The following is a 17,452-nucleotide window of genomic DNA, read 5'->3' as shown; positions in this document are numbered from 1 at the left end:
TGATTTTTTGAACAATAGGCAGGAAAGGGGTAAGGGGGGGTGAGTTAGGAGGCAACTTCTGAGAACTCAGTGCTGTACAGAGCTCAGAGGCAGTAATGATGGAGATCATCGATGCGGCTGGATGAATGACAGTTTTTGGAGGTATTTCTGATAAGATGCACGAGGAAGATTAAGAAGAGAAGCCAAGATGATTCCAAAGTTTTATATGTTATTTGAACGAATGGATGAATAATTTTAGATCAGAATAGGAGATGCTATCAAATGAGTTGCATCTAATAAGTGGTAGCAAAATAAACAACTTTGAATTGAGAACAAAGAATCTGCAGAGAAGCATCTGCACAGTTTGTATATAGAGAACTGCTGGCCCAGAGCTGGGGAAGGCGCGGCTTCTGGAGCAATAGGGTGGTTACCGTGGCCCTAGGGGCCAGTCAACGCTGCTGCAGAAATCAGCTCAGGGCCAGGGAGAGAAGGCAGGAGTGTGTGTGTGAGTGTGTGCGCACATGTATGTGTGTGTGTGTGTGTGTGTGTGTGAGTTTGGGGTGGGACGGTGTGAAGAGGGCAACGGAGCCAATTAGAAGAAGCCAAAATAGAAGAGAAACAGCAACTCCTGAGTGCTTCCTGAGCGCAGGAATTCAGACAACTCCAGACACTTAGAGCCATGCTGCTCTCTTCTCACCTCTTTAGAAGCCACAGGGCACCAGGAGTTGGGGAGGGAAAGGCAGATGGGCCTCCAGAACTGAGAAACTCACCGCAGCCCTGAGGGCATGAGAAGGGAGGAGGGTAGAGAAAGAAGCTTCAAGCCCTGGAAAAAAAATCTAGAAATGTGAAGGGTAAGTTTCCACAATAGAGGAGGAGAGGAAAAGGGTCAGAGGTTGGATGCTTTCCATGCAAACTCCTCTTATTTTTGGTTCTGCTTTCACTAAAGGGGACCAAGGCCCTGAGAAGACCAAAAAAAGTCAATTAAACATGGTGCTTGACCTGGCCCGGAAATGAGTAAGGAATGACCAAGAAATGCAGCATGCTGAGAGGCAAGAGAAGGCAGGCTTCCACTGACGTACCTGGAGCCATGAGAGGCAAGCTTATGCAGCAAGGATGTGGGAAAAGGAAGAGAGGACACAGCCTACAACCTCAGTCATGTAGACTCTCATTAAAGTTAAATAGATGTCCCCCATGGGGGTCCTACTTTAGGCACTCTTGAGAAAAGATTCCTCATGCACTTTTCAATAGCTCCACCATCTCTTATAAATGGCTCAGCCCTGGAGCTCAGCCCAAGCCAAAGCAATAAATTGTACACTCTGTCAGACAAGTCTGCAGCGGTGAGAGGAGTAATTATAATCTGCAATTCCTGATGGCATTCGTAACACCCCAATCTATATTTAATAATAGCAAAAAGCGTTTGCATTAACAGCTATTAGGCAATTCGCTCTTGGAGGGTGGGTTCTTTCTCTCTCCTTCTTTGCAGCAATAAAACGTAATAAAAAAATAAAAACAAGGCTTTGTGAATTTTAGAGTGATTTCCCATTAAGAGGTTCCCGTAGCATCATAAACTGTCAGATGGCAACTGCGGAGGTTTGGATAAATCTTCAAATCCCAAAGTGAGTTCAAGGGGATAAAATGCCACATACGCTATGCTTGTTCTCACAAGGCTTCTAGAAACTGTATTGGTACGGTGGAAGAAACACCGCTCCTTTTGTGTATTTCCAGTTTCTGGTTTTGCTGTCTAAATATTTATGTTAATTTTACTTCCTAAACATCTCAATCCTGCCTCCTCTTCCCCCTGCTATTGCCGTTTGTCTCGTTCGGGTCCTCACTCCCTCTGGCATGGAATAATGCCACAGCCTTCTAGTTGGTCCCCCTGCCTCAGCGGCCTTCCCACCCAGTCTGCGCTCCGCAAGGCTCACATCCCTCCCGGTGGTAATTCCCTCGTTTACAGGACCACATGCCCATTTCTCAGGACACAGGGTCTCCATGTCTAGTTCCTTCAGCTGTCATCTTCTGACACCCCGGGCGCCTCACTTTTCATGAGGCTGCGTAGCTTTCAAGTGCCCTTACTCACCGTTCAGAAGCTCAACTTGTCTTCTCTGCCTCAAATTCTTTCCTTCCCCAGGCTTCTTTCTTACCCCGTTTGCCTGGATAACTACTAATCGTCCCTCAAGACTCAGTTCTGGCACCATCCCTCCGGGAGCATGTCTGACCCTCCTTCCATGTGCTCCTCCGATACTCTGCTCATCTTAGTGGCTGTCGTGCAGGTGTCATTACTGTCTGTTCCCAAGTCACCCTCCCTCCCTAGACAGCGTCTTATGGCCTTTGCTATCCTATTTCAGTTCCTGGCCCATATTTGTCAGTTAATGAATCTGAATGTATGAATGCAGATCATTTATCACCTGCATTGCTCATCTGACAACTATTCCACAGTATGTTGTATTATTTTTATTTACTTTTTGATGTGTTTATGTATTGCCGCCTGCCATCAAGAATCGAGTTTCTCAAAGGACATAGGCTTCTGAATTCCCCCCAGCACAGTGCCTGATGCACTTTAGTAATGGACATTTCCTCATTCTAGTGTAGTGATGGAGTGTGGTGGTTATGAGCATGAGCTCAGGTGCCTGCCTGGCTTTAAATATTAGCACTAGTATTTATTAGCCTTGTAGTTGCGGAAAAGTTGTTTAACCACTCTTTGCCTCAACTTTCTTTTCTATAAAATGGGAAGAATTATAATACCCACTTTAAAGGGTAGCTAACAGCATCAAATGGTAGGCAAAGTGATTATATAGGAAGAACTCAGTACACGATAGATATTATTTCAGTGTGTTTACTGGTGAAACTACACTAGGGTAAATCCCATCTCTCAGCCTCTCACATATCTCTCTACCAGCCCCCGTATCCCCAGCAGCCTCCCTGCTTTTCAGAGCTCTCCTTGGAGTGTCCTTTAATGGCCTCCTCTGGTTCCAGCCCCTGTCCAGTTCTTCTAGAATTTCAGATCCTGTACCAGAGTGTTCCCGTCAGCTCTTTAAGTGTGCTGCCTTCCAGCTCTCTTCCTCTCCCCTCCCTGTTCCAGCAGCTCTGTGCTCCCTCCTCGGTAGGAGGAGGACCTGGAATGGCAAGAAATGGATTGCATGGACTGAGACCACGGTTTCGATTTTGTTTTACATGATTGCTGGGCTAGCCTCGCAGTGAAGTAGCACACTCAAATTTCAATTCAAGGACCGTGTCCACCAATTTTTAATTGAGTAACTCATTTAGTCACTTAATTTCTCAGAGCAGTTGATACCTACTTCACGGGTGCAGAGAACTAAGCTAAAGTTAGTAAAGCAATTACTTTTGAGGGGAAAAAAATCTCAAAACACCAAGGTAAGAATGCTAAGTTAGAACCGCATTTAGGATTAAGAGCCTGGAGCCTGGAATGATGTCTGGCTAACTTCGCAAACACAAAGCATCACCATGTACCCAGGAAATTTAGAAGAACCCAGGACCTTATTCTTTAACGTGTAAGAGGTTGGGGAGGAAAGCAGCACCTTCCCCCAGCTTCCCACTCACCTCTGCAAAAACAAAGGGTGCATCAAACTGGAAGCAAATGTGACCATGCTTAAGGGCTTGAACGGAGGCCGGGCCACACCGATACATCCCTGCATCACACAGAGGAAGGAGAGCATGAGTTTGTTTTCTTCAATTCTGTCCAGATACAGGACAGGTCACAGCACTGAGGTGGCTCTGCAGAAACACATGTTCCTCAACTTTATCACTGATTTGGCCTAAATGCTTTCCACGACCAGAGAAGGCAGATCACCAATGTGTGTAATTAAAAGGGTTTGTTGGAAACGCCTCCTCAAACCAAAATTTGGAACCATGAAATAAATACAGGGCATCACCATTCCTGCATCTATTCTTCCTCCTACAAACACATGCTCAGGTGTATGTGCCAAGCTGCTGGCTAACGTGGCATTTATCCTTTTACAACGGGGGTCTGGAATGTTGGAAATGGCAGTGTGTCCTCAGTGGTTATGTTGTTTTTTGTTTGTCTTGACTTTTGCTTTTGGACATTAAGGACGCATGCCAAGTTCAACTGGAGCATTTGGACATTACCCACACGCATCGACCCGAAGCCCAACATGCATTTGGGAAGCCATTAGGCTCATGTTCACCTTTACAAAGTTCTTTAAATTTTAACCAGCTTTCTCCAGTTAAGAAGAGATTGACTGCCTTCAGTCAATTATGAAGTCTCCTCATTACATATATTATCCGGAACACAGAAAGTGTTATCTTTCTCCTTTAAAATCCAATATTACACTAAGATCCTTTTATGCATATGTAATGAATGTTTATATATGTGTGTATATATACACACATCAATACCTCATATCAACGCCTGAGGGAATAAACAAAAATGGCACTACGCCACTGATTTTCATCATCATATTAAAGAGAAATGGAGGCTTGTGATGCGATTTTGTAAAAATCTGGGGGAAGTCACAGCTGCCACTCACCGCTCAGCATCGTTTGCAAGTGAGACGACGAATACTCACATACTCAAGTTTTGAAAGCAATCACACAACATAAAAAGAAATAAGGTTCTGGGAAAACAACAATTTAAAGGATGATCTGTAATTATTTTTCGAGTTTTTTATTTTCTGTATTGCCTTGTCTCTTATCACTGTGTATAAGGGAGAACTGAATTATGTTTTATAGGCTAGCAAAAGTGCTTACACAGATATTTTTTTCTCTTGTCTTCAAAACTGCTTTTCAAAGCAAGAGTAGATGAATTATATATGCTAAGTTTTATGCTCTTTTTCTAAAAGTTATAAAATAATCAGGGTAAAGCTGACGATTGAGATGAAATGAAACCTGATTGGCAGGTAGGTAATTCTATACGTGTCCCCAGAAAGCACCCTTCCGATGTTGGTTCCCCCTGGGAGTGTTTCCCACATCAAATGCGACCACAAAAGCAAAACAAATACGGGCAGTGAAACAATTTCCCCGGGGGAGGAAGCAGTTTTACCATCACTGTTTTCCTGGGGGGTGCTGTCCACCACCTGCCAACCTCCGAATCCAACGGGAAGATCAGGCCTTGTCATCCAGGCTTCATTCCAGCAGTGGTAGTTCCTTAGAAAACAGGGCCCCAAAGAGATTAACCTTTCCATCATATTCATGATCCAAGAAATTAAAAAGTGGCTCAAAATCCCGTGGATATGCTATCCCAAAATTATTGGAATGGATTAAGCTAAATTGAGGACTCCCAGAGATATCCTAGGGCTCCAGACTTGAGTTTGCTGGGTAGATCAACTCCCATTGGCATCCCCTGGGGGCCCTCACATGGCTGGACATTGCTTTTTCCCCACCGTCATCAGCTTTAAGGCCACCCAGAAACATTCTAATCAGCACATTCAACAATTTTGATCTTAACTATTTTCTGCTGCCTAATAAAACAGAACTTACTACATGCTAAAGGGGTGGGGAGAAAAGTTAATTGAAACTAAAATACATGTATCTTTGCGTTTCTTTTATATTTATATATATTAGATTTATAAAAAGCATATCCCTTTGTAACAAGCAATAAAATGCTTGTGTTTATGGGCTTAGATCATTGCCATTGAAACTACAACATTAACTTCTGACTATAATTGTCTATAATTTGTGGCAAATTTCCATTTGGTGTTCAACAAAAAGAAAAGGTTGTCAGGGCGAGTGTCTCTTTACCCTTTATCAAAGGTGGGCAACCCATGAGCCAAGGATCATGCAAAACTTTTTAGAACTTTGCATGTGACCCTTGAGGCAAGAGCATGGAATAAAATGTCATCGTGAATTGCATTATTATGTCCTTGGAAAGACCCGAAATTATACGACAGTACAGAAACAAATGAGAGCACATTAACCCGTCTGCACTATAGAAAATATTCATACAGTAATAACAATTTAATGGTGGGCTGAGGTAGTTACAGCAGTCTTTGTTCATAGCACTGATGAATTTTAGATCCAGCCACCATCCGTCCTTTCCCTCAATGTCCTTCAATGTCGGTAATTTGTGCATGTTCCCATCTCTCTCTGAATTTAGCTTGTTTTTGATTGGTTCAATTCAGAGGTGTTAATTTAACTATGTACCCGTTATGCACCAGACCCCATACTAGGTGCTAGAGACCCGACAATGATCAAGACACAGATTTCTGCTCATAAAGAGCCTCACAATCCAGGAGGAACGACAAACAGGTAAACCAATCGTTAAAACACTTCGCAGGTTGCTGTGAGGCTTAAACAAGGTCATACACATAAAGCATTTAGAACAGGGCCTGGCATGTGTTAAATGCTCAAAAATGGTAACTCTGAGATTTTTAAAAATAATTAATTGAAGTGGTGCATGCTACAGTGGAAATCCATTTGGGATGCAATGGAGTCTCAGTGGGGAAACTCAGGACATGAGGGAAGGCTTCACAGTGGAAGCGACACCTGAACTGAGTCCTGAAAAATACATTGGAGCTTAGCAGCTCACCAAAAGGAGTCAGGACGAAGTTGAGGAGGCCTGGCATAGCCAGCATGGTGTGTTTGGGGAACTGCACACTATTCACTGTGGCTGGATGGTAGCATGCTTTCATATTTGTGTACGTGGGAGAAAAAGAGGGATGGCAGGTGAGGGTGGGCAGTACATCACAAAACTGACAAACACACATAGTGCGTACTATGTGCCAGGCACTGTTTTAAACCTTAGGTATATTATCACAGCTGATGTTCCCACCTTATGAGAAAGGTGCTATTATTATTATCCCCAGTTTACAAGGGAGGAAATTGAAGCATGGAGAAGTTAACAATCTTGCCTGAGGTCACACAGCTAGTAAGCGATAAAGCTCCAGGGCCCCATTCTCTTAACCACTGAGCTATGCTATAGGGGAGGATGACATTGTGAGATCTTTTCATCCTGAGTTAAATATTTAGGCTTTATCTTTGAGCAAGTTAAATGTGCAAATCTGTATTTGTGGAAGATGGGTGGGGAGGCAAGATGGGAGCCTGAGTTGTTACTCTCCCTCCGTGTGGAGAGCAAGAGGAGCCATCATGTGAAAGAAGAGGATGAGTTGGGGAAGACTTTCCTGGGCTGTATGATGGTTCCATTTACTAAGACTGAGTGAAGGAGGAAGAGAAGGTTTGTACTGCGGGAGGGGCTCATGAAAGGGGCTAATATTTACAGACATTTCTGAATTCCATTTACCTACTCTCCATGTTGGGAAGTATAGATGTTTCCTGAAAGATTATTTCTTATTTTAAAGCGTCTTTATATAGGTCTGTAACAGTCTTTCTGTTTTCGTCTTGTGGGTCCATCAGGCATTTTTAGAGTGTGTGGCTTCACTTTTGGGGCTCTGCCTTGCTCACCATCACATTCCCAGCCACTAGAGCTGGCTCTAAGGAAGAGCTCATAAAGTATTTGTTGGTTGAAAGGCAAGGACATCTCCTAACAAGGCAGGTGTCATTAAACCTTTGTTTGTTTGTTTGTTTTTAAGATTCATGGTTTTATATTTTCTGAGAATCTTCATTTGAAACCTGACTTCCCACTATACCATCAAAATGTACAATGTCCCTTTAAAGTTAGAAGAACTATAAAACTCCGAAGTTATGAGTCCCCTTGTTGTTTCTTTCTAAAGAAGCAGTGTAGAAATTAAAATAAAGCCCCCATTTCATTGAGAGTTATTTAATCATGTTGGAAATAGTTTTCATGGGGGTATAATGATGGAGATGCCAAGTGAAGAACACATCTTTGCTTTATGTTACTTCCTGTGTGTTTCCTGCAGTGACAGCTGGCGATTTCTAGGACTCCTTTCAAGGATGCTAATAATTCAGCAGTATTAGTACGAAGGACCCAGAGACTCTTCGCCCAAGGCAGAGCCTCACTAGGAAAAAGCGCCCTGCACGGCTGGGGGCCCTTGACGGGACATCACCGCATTGGTTTAGTTTATCCTTTGATTCAGTAAACCCCTTTCCCTGGAATTTGTACAGAGGAAATAATCACACAAATGCAAAGACAGCACATAAGAATGCTCATCCTTGCATAATTTGTAAGAAGGAAAAATTGGAAACAGCCGACTGTCCAATACGTGATCAATTATTTTGAAATATACAAAATAGAATTCTATTCACCCATAAAAATGCAGATCTATATTTAGGAGGCAGGAAAGATATCTATGGCATATTGATTTTTTTGAAGTCACACTACGGAACACCACGTACACTGTTTGTGTTCATTGGGTATGTACATATGTGTAGAAGGCAGAATTTTAAATGACCTTCACCCTTGTATAATTCCCTCCTTTTGAATGTGGGTGAAATCTATGAATAGGATGAAATCTCACTCTTGTGATTATGTTACTTTACATGGCAAAGAGGATTTTGTAGTTGTAATTAAGGTAATTAATCTGTGAGTTTGGGTTAATTAAAAGGGAGATTATCAGAGTGGGCCTGAGCTAATCAGGTGAACCCTTTAAATCTGGGTCTCGTCTGAGGTCAGGGACAGAGCAAGCCACAGATTCAAAGCAACAGAGACATTCTCCCGCTGGCCTTGAAGAAGGTGGGGGCCTTTCATCAGTTCTATAGCTGCAAGGCAGTGAATTCTTCGAAGAACCTCAATGAGCTTGGAAGCGAGCCCTGAGCATCAGGTGGGACGACAGTCCAGCTAACACTTTGATTGCCATCATCTGAGACCCTGAGCAGAGGGCCCAGTTAACCTGAGCCCGAACTCCTGACTCACAGAAACTCTTTGATAATACATTTGTATTGTTTTAAGATGCTAAGTTTTTGGTAATTTGCTATGCAGCTTAAAAAATGAATACAATATGCAAAGAGACATATTAAAGAATGCTTAAGAAAACAGCGGGCTAAGGTCACATCCAGAGTTGCAAGAGCCCACGGGATGCAGGAGAAGAGGACAGAGAATATGGCTGATGCCACGATGGACTTCGCGGCTCTGTGTGCTGTATGTTCAAAGTAAAGAAAGTGGATAGTTTAGGCAAGGAGTCCTTTACTGCCTTCAACTTGGCTAATTGCTCAAACACTCCACAGGTCATCCCATTTACAATCTGTCCAGAAAGGTTTCAGAGAAAAAGAGAGCCTAAAAGAAGGAGATGAAGGGCTTGTACCTTGGTTTCTGCAGCCTCGTTAGAGCTCGCAGGAGAGCACAAATAAGATGGAGAGAAAGCCCTGGAGGAGATGTTTTGGACCGACTTCAAACGTAAACCAAGTGTTTGAATTCTCTTATTTTGAGAATGGCAGGGGGTGGGAGGAAGGCATTTGTCCATCTTGCGAATTGCTAGTGTGTTTGTAGCACATGAGTGCGGCCACGCCTCTCTGGCTCGGCTGATAGATTCCTGATAAGGACAATGATGTTGGTGACGAAAATGACAGCACCCCCTGGAATTGTTAAACTCTGGCCCTTCCAGTGGCGGCAGGGATGAGGTGGGGTGGAGCTGTTGGAAAGAAGCGGGCACAAGTTGGTGGACTCTGAGGCTTGTCTAACAAGACATTCCAAAGTGGAAATGAAAGCTTGGACCGAGAAAAAAACTTGTGAGTTCAGAAAGATAATGAAGTAAGATGAGAATAAGGAATTATTCAGAGGAATGGAGGCATGCTGGAGGAATCGCCTATGGAGCTGGGAGCTGGGAGCACCACACTGTTTCGGAATGCAGCTGTTCATTGTTCAGGGCTGTTGAAGCACTGAAACCAGGAAGGGTATTTAGAGTCTCTCTGTGGTCATGTCGGTCAAAGGCCAGAGGTCCAATCAGGGGGAAACCAGGTCAGTCCTCCCTGGAGGAACCAATTGCTCACCAAGAAAAAAAAGAAGCAATGAAGGTGTTTGTTTTCGCTTATTCTGTGCAGGGTAGGGGTCTTACGATGCTCTATGAGAGGTCACAGCTTAAGCACAATCTGCTGTAGCACAAGAGACCCCAATCGAGGGGGTTGAAGATGAAGGGTGGGCTTGCGGATGTGCTGTAACTCCCCAAATAAAACTATGAGGTGTATTTATAGTAGGAGTGATAATCAAAGTAATTAATAACTGCTCAGATACAGACATGAACCAATTGGAAGCTGCAATCAATCAGAAAAGATGCTCGTTCTAAATGCTGGTTAGCATTCTGGATAAACGCCAGTCCAGAAGTATTCAATTACATACACAGTGCAATAGTACTTAACAAGTTTGTTTCTATTTACAGCATTTTCTGGGAGTGTGTCTTTCCTTAGTCTTGAGAATACAGCCTTTCCACTCTCTTCTTAAGCTCCCGGGTACTGATTTCTTGAATATTTATTCAGAGAATTTTACAGCAGCTTTATTAACAAGGATTTTTAGAAAATTAAGGAGTGATCTTTTGATAGCCTCCCCTGTTTTGATTACCTGTTTTATTTTTTCATTGCAGCCCCAGAAAATGAGAGAATGAACCTAAATTTGGCAAAAACAAAACAAACACATAGGCAAACAACTCCCCAAATGCTTGGGAAGTAGATGCCACCACCCACAAGAGCTGTATTTCCCCTTACTACATAGCAAAAGGCCCTCTGTAACTCTGCTGGGTCCTCTCTGCTGGATTCATTTTGAAAATAAGACGCCATCCCCCTTTACCACTCTCTCTGGAATAGCAAATTAGGAACTGATATCCTGCTTGCAAATGAAGAAAAGATTGGATTTTGAAAATACTTGTTTGGCTAACTCTAATGTATAAAAACTTTCTATAATAAATTCTGGCCAAGTTCATCCATGCTTATTGAAGGGATTTGTTAGAAAATACAACCAACAGTCTCAGTAGGTACCAAAGTACTATTTTGCATTATAAAGCTGTATACGAGAATCATGTTCTAAGTTTGATAGCTCTTATTTATATGAAGTTTTTCCAGAGGTGTTATTAATCATCAAAAGATATGAAATTATACTCAGTGTAGCTTAGGTGGTGGATACTTTATTAGCTTCTAATTATTTGAAAACTGGAAGCTTTGAATGTATATATGATGACTCTTTTAAGTAGAATTTATGATTAATCAAAACATGAAATTTTTCTTATGAAAAATACCTTACTGTTTTCTGTGTGGCTTATCAGATGGCTCCTTCTTTCTCTTCCACTCTAACTGCCTGAGAGGTATTTGTAATGACCTCTGAATTTTACCTCCTGAACGCCCTCTTGTTCACTCTCAGGTGGGACTGAAGTAGAAGAGGGACTGCACGCCTCTTTGGAGATATTCTAGCCTCAGGACTAGGGTGGGTGTGTGATGAGAACAGGAGGAGAGTCTAGTGCAGTGATTTTCAACCTTCGAAAAACAATGCCACTTCCTAGTTTTAAAACAAATATTTTGTAACACCCCTTTATTATACTGAAATGAAATCCATAGATAGCTTTCTACACACATAATTTCTAAAAGATCAATATAAGGCCCTATAATTTAGAGAAGAAATGGAGAAAGAAAAGGATATACACAAAATAATATGTGTTTCAACAGATATATGTCAGGAAGATAATACTAGATACCAAAATATTCCTACAAAATGTAAAGCCCTCAAGAGGTGTGGTAGACCCCAAATTTGGAACCACTTGTATAGTGGTTAAGAATGTGCTCTGGGGAAACACTTCCAGAATGGCAGAATAAGGACCTCCAAAATCCTGCTCCTCCATATAAACAATGAGGATACTAGCAAATGTGACCAAAGCCAGAAAATTCCAGAACTCTGGAAATGAACCAAGGACTTATGACAATCCTAGGAGGACTTATTTAATAAAAACGAATGCATGTCAGTAAGAATGGGGAGCTTCGTGGCATTTTAATTTGCCTTATTCCCACACCCCACTCCATAGCTCCACAGTAGTCCTGAAAGCCAACAGCCTCACAACTATGATAGCTATAAAAACTTGCAGCCTAGCAACCAATGAAGAGGATAAAATGTCTTTGAATTCCCTAAAAGCCTCCCATCTCAGGGGCTGGCCCCATGGCCGAGTGGTTAAGTTCACCTGTTCTGCTTCAGTGGCCCAGGGTTTCACCGGTTTGGATCCTGGGTGCAAACATGGCACCACTCATCAGGCCATGCTGAAGTAGTGTCCCACATAGCACAACCAGAAGGACCTGCAACTATGTACTTGGGGGCTTTGGGGAGAAGAAGGAGAAGAAAAGAAAAAAAGAAAGATTGGCAACAGATGTTAGCTCAGAGCTCAGGTTCGAATCTTTAAACAAAAACTGAAAAAGCCCCATCTCCAAAGAATTATCACTATTTAACCTGTCTGGCAGCTCTGGAAAAGCTCCACTCTCAGAGCTTATTTTTATTTGATCTGATTCAGAGCTCAGTCTGTGCAAATAGCCCTATTCATAGGATGTTTTTCAAAAAAAATTAGAAGCAACTGTTTAACATCAGCTGCCTGAATGGGTGAGACCAGTTGAGGATAATAAAATGTTGCATCAAAAATCTTAAAAGTAAAGCCTAGAGCCTGAGATGTCCATAGGGGGATTTGAATAACTCTGACATACTCCTGAGAGTTTAGAGGACCATGCACATGTGCAGGGCTGTAAGCATGTCTAGGAAGGCCCCAAGAAGGTACTAATCTCTTACTTCTGGCTGACCTTGAGTCTCTGTGCAAGCAGGAAGTGGAGGCTACAGCAGAACTGTAAACTTCCTGCTGGAGCATTGAAGACATAACCCCAACACACACACAGAACTCCTTGGTAAGGCTAGTGACCTGTTGGTTCAAGGTATTTAAGGGAATCTCTGTCCAATTGTTAGTTGACCACCAACCTAACCCAGCAGAGACTTCAGTGGCCACACATGATAAAGAATACAGACTTTACAGAATTAGTCCAGGAAAGTCACTAAACAAATAAACAGCAGTCACAACAACAACAAACATCAACAACAGACTCTGCGAGCTGGAAATCTGATTTACAGAGTTACTACAATATATTATTTAAAATGTCCAGTTTTTAACAAAAATTACAAAACACAAAAAGTATGGCCCCCCTAAACAGAAAAAAAAGAAGTTAAGAGAAACTGTCACTGAGGAAACCAAGATATTGGGCTTACTAGACCAAGATTTTAAATCAGCTATTATAAACATGTTTAAAGAACTAAAGGAAACCATGAGAGGGATGTCTAACAGAATAGAGGATATCAATGAAATGATAGAAATTATGAAAAGGAAATAAGCAGAAATTATGGAACTGAAAAGTACAATAACTGGATAAAAATTTCACAAATTCACTAGAGTCTCAAAAGCATATTTGAGCAGGCAGAAAGAAGAAAGAATCAGGAAATTTGAAAATGTAAGTTGAAATGATCCAGTCTGAATAACAGAAGAAAAAAATATGAAGAAAAATGAACAGAGTTCCAGAGACATGTGGGACACTATCAAATGTACCATCATGATTATAATGAGACTCCCTGAAGGAAGAAAAGAGAGAAGGGGACAGAAAGAATATTTGAAGAATTAATAGCTGAAAACTTTCCAAATTTGGTGACAGACATTAATATACACATCTGTGAAGTTAAAATAACTCCAAACAAGATAAACTCAGAGAGATGTACACCTAAATGCCTCATGGTCAAAATGTCAAAAGCTGAAGACAAAGAGAAAATCTTGAAAATAGCATGAGAAAAATGATTCATTATGTACAAGGGCTCATCCACAGGATTACAACTGACTTCTCATCAGAAACCATGGAAGCTAAAAGCCAGTGCAATGATGTATTCAAACTACTGAAAGAAAATATTGTTAACTAAGAATTGTATATCTAACAAAACAACTTGAAAAAAGAAGGTAAAGGTAATTACGCAAATAGGAAAGACAGTATAAATATATACTTGTTTATAATTCTTCCCTTCTCTGATTTTAAAGACAACTTCATGAAGCACTAACTATAAAATCATGTTGATGGGCTTATAAAGTAGAAAGACGTAATTTATATCACAATAACAGCACAAAAAGCAGAGGTAATGGAAAAGAGTTTTTATATTGAAATTAAGTTGGTATTAATCTGAACTGGACTGTTTTTTTTTCTTTTTAATTTTTTTTAAAGATTTTTTTAAATTTTTTCCTTTTTCTCCCCAAAGCCCCCCAGTACATAGTTGTATATTTCTCGTTGTGGGTTCTTCCAGTTGTGGCATGTGGGACGCTGCCCCAGTGTGGTTCGATGAGCAGTGCCATGTCCGCGCCCAGGATTCGAACCAACGAAACACTGGGACGCCTGCAGCGGAGCGCGCGAACTTAACCACTCGGCCACGGGGCCAGCCCTGAACTGGACTGTTTTAAGTTATGGTATTGATTGTAATCCCCAGGGAAACCACTAAGAAAAAAACTGAAAAAAGTACAGGAAAAAGAAACAGAAAAAGAATTAAAATGGTATACTAGAAAATATCTATTTTACACAAAATAAGGAAGAAAAAGAGGAACAGAGGAAGAAAAAAGACAATTTATATAGAAAGGAAATAGCAGAAGGGCAAATGTAAATCTTACTTATCAGGAATTACACTAAATGTCAATAGACTAAACAATCTAATCAAAAGGCAGAGATTGGCAAGATGGATAACAAAACATGATTCAACTCTATGCTGTACACAAGAGACACACTTTATGTTCAAGACACAAATAGTTTCAAAGTAAAAAGATGGAAAGGGTATACCATGCAAATAGCAACCAAAAGAAAGCTGGAGAGGCTATATTTATATCAGACAAAATAGACTTTATGACAAATATTGTTACTAGAAACAATGAAGAACATTTTATAATGACAAAAGGATAATCCTATCACGAAGACATAACAATCATTAACATACTGTATCTAATAACAGAGCCCCAAAATACACGGAGGCAAAACTGACAGAATTAAAGGAAGAAATAGACAATTTTTACAGTTCAACCAGAGGCAGTGGGTGGAGGGTGGGCAAAATGGGTGAAGGGCGCCAAAAGGTACAAACTTCCAGTTAAAAAATAAATAAGTCATGCAGATTTAATATACAACATAATGACTATGGTTAGTAATACTATATTGCATATTTGAAAGTTGCTAAGAGAGTATATCTTAAAAGTCCTCCTCATACACACACACACACATTTTGTAACTATGTATGGGGATGGATGTTAACTAGACTTATCGTGATCATTTTGTGATATAGACAAATATTGAATCATTATATTGTACACCTGAAACTAACATAATATTATATGTCAATTATTCTTCAATAAAAACAAACAAAAAACAATTCAACAAATAAAAGTTGGAAACTTCAATACTGCACTTTCAATAATGGATAGAACAAGCAGGTAGAAGATTCACAAGGAAATAGACTATTAGAACAACACAACAAACCAACTAGACGTAATGGACATCTATAAAACACCCCACCCGACAACAGAAAAATACGCATTATTCTCAAGTGCAAATGGAACACTCTTCAGAATAGACCATGTTAGGCAATCAAACAAATCTTAATGTTTGATCCATTAACATTTAATGTAATTACTGATAAGTAGATTGGCATCTGCCATTTTGCTATTTCCTTTCTATTTGTATATGTCTCTTTTCTTCCTCGATTCCTCCATTACTTCCTTATTTTATGGAAATAGGTATTTTCTAGTGTACCCTTTTAATTCTTTTTCTGTTTCTTTTTACTACATATTTTTTAGTTTTTTCCTTAGTGGTTTCCCTGGGGATTACAATTAACATCATAACCTAAAACAATCTAGTTCAGATTAACACCAACTTAATTTCAATAACATATGAAAACTTCGCTCCATTTTCCCTGCTTTTTGTGCTGTTATTGTAAACAGATTATATCTTTCTACATTTTAAGTCCATCCACACAATTTTATAATTACTGGCGTGTGAATTACATTTCAATAAAGGTGTTATTGAAAAAGAATGGGCTCTAGAGTCAGCCCCCGTGGGTTTGTAATTCAGGCTCTGCCACTTCCTGGCTGGTGATCATGGTTCAGTGATTGGGCCTTGGTTTCCTCATCTGTAAATGAGGACAATAATAGTCATTACCTTAATAGGTTGTTAAAAGGATTAAATGAGTTACTACATGTCACCCACTCAGATGAGGACCTGGCACAAAGAAAGTCCTCCATAAGCATGAACTATCTAGATTCTTTGGAGGCGGCAAATAGCTTCTCAATCCTTTCTTCCAGACTTGGCTGTGGATTCATGGTATATATTCTTACTTCTCTAAAGACAGCTCTCATGGTCTAACTCCAGGTGATTTTCTCAGAAACAATTTTGCAGACAGTAATTTGGTAACAAGATCATCTATTTGAAAATAAATAGCTTTGGTAGCTGTTCAGAATCGGCAACTTGGATGCATCACAGAATAATTTTACAAACCCTTAAGCATCCTTAAGCAATTTGATCTGTATTCAGAAATTGTCTTCTACTTTTTAATTTGGAATTTACTTTTGGATAATTCTTTTTTTCACATGCAGTGATTAAAACTTAGAATAATATAACCATATGAAAGTCCAACTATTTGGAACACATTGAGCAGCCAGAACAACGTACAAGGTGGGTCAGTCTAGATTTCAAAGATGCACCTACACTGTGCAAACCACCATGCCAAGTGCAGAGGCTGTGACAAGAATTAGCATGGTGGCTCTGTCACCCCCAGGGCTGGCTCCCAGTGTGAAAGCTGCTTAATTTCTGCTCTAAAACTTGCTTTGAAAGAGCTTTGTTCATAGATTCAATACTACCCATTGTAGCACAGAGTTTTTTGCATTTAGAGTGAAACAACAAAACAAAACAATAACAACTGTGCTCTTTCCAAAAAGCACTGAAGGCAGTTGGAATTTTATTTTTTTTAAAGAACCGGATGCACTGAACGACTGCAGCCAAAAAACTACAGACATTTCTGTAGTGTGTTTGATTTCTGTTCCTTTTCTTCCTGGGGAGCTGCTGTGAGGCCAATTTGCAAAGCGGCTCCTGTATGTGAGTGAGCAGATCAGAGCCTGGCCCTGTGCAGGTGAGGAGGTTTTCACACACAGCAAGTGGCAGAACCTGCTGAATATGGGAGCAAACTCCTGGCTGGGAGAGCAGTGAAATTCATTTAAAACAAATAATTTTGGAGCTGGAAAGGATCCTACACCTCACTAAGGCCAAATTCATACATTTACGTATGAGAAAATTAAGGCTCAGAAAAATTAAGCAACTTGCCCAAAGTCACCCAGCTAATTAGTGGCAGAGCTAATCATATTGCCTTGCACCATGGAGAGAGAGAGGGAGGGAAAAAATTACAATAGTTTGATTCAATTTGGTGTTTTTCCATGATGCCCTGAGGAAAAACAAAATAAAACTGTAATTTCTTTCCACTTGGATCACTGACTAATTCTTAGATTGTCACAACTTTGAGCTGAGACTGATAAATAAAAACTTGTTAGTTCACAATTCTTTTAAACAGTTAAATTGAAAAAGCCAGTTTAATCAAACCTACTTAATTTCAAATGAGAAGGCAATAAAGCAAGTAAAG

At 40.5% G+C, this 17,452-nt stretch overlaps 1 protein-coding gene across 1 annotated transcript in view; it reads right to left on the bottom strand.

Moving 5' to 3' along the window:
• Window positions 1-17,452, bottom strand: part of F13A1 (coagulation factor XIII A chain) — a 156,383-nt gene that overhangs the window by 40,415 nt on the left and 98,516 nt on the right. The window contains exons 9-10 of the mRNA XM_046640491.1: window positions 4,997-5,100; window positions 3,538-3,626 (exon numbers count right to left, since the gene is read on the bottom strand). Coding sequence (XP_046496447.1) covers window positions 3,538-3,626; window positions 4,997-5,100 — 193 coding nt within the window. The remainder of the gene's footprint in view (window positions 1-3,537; window positions 3,627-4,996; window positions 5,101-17,452) is intronic.

Source organism: Equus quagga, chromosome 15, assembly GCF_021613505.1.
Source record: "Equus quagga isolate Etosha38 chromosome 15, UCLA_HA_Equagga_1.0, whole genome shotgun sequence".
Taxonomy (NCBI): domain Eukaryota; kingdom Metazoa; phylum Chordata; class Mammalia; order Perissodactyla; family Equidae; genus Equus; species Equus quagga.
This window is presented reverse-complemented; position numbering and strand designations above follow the sequence as displayed.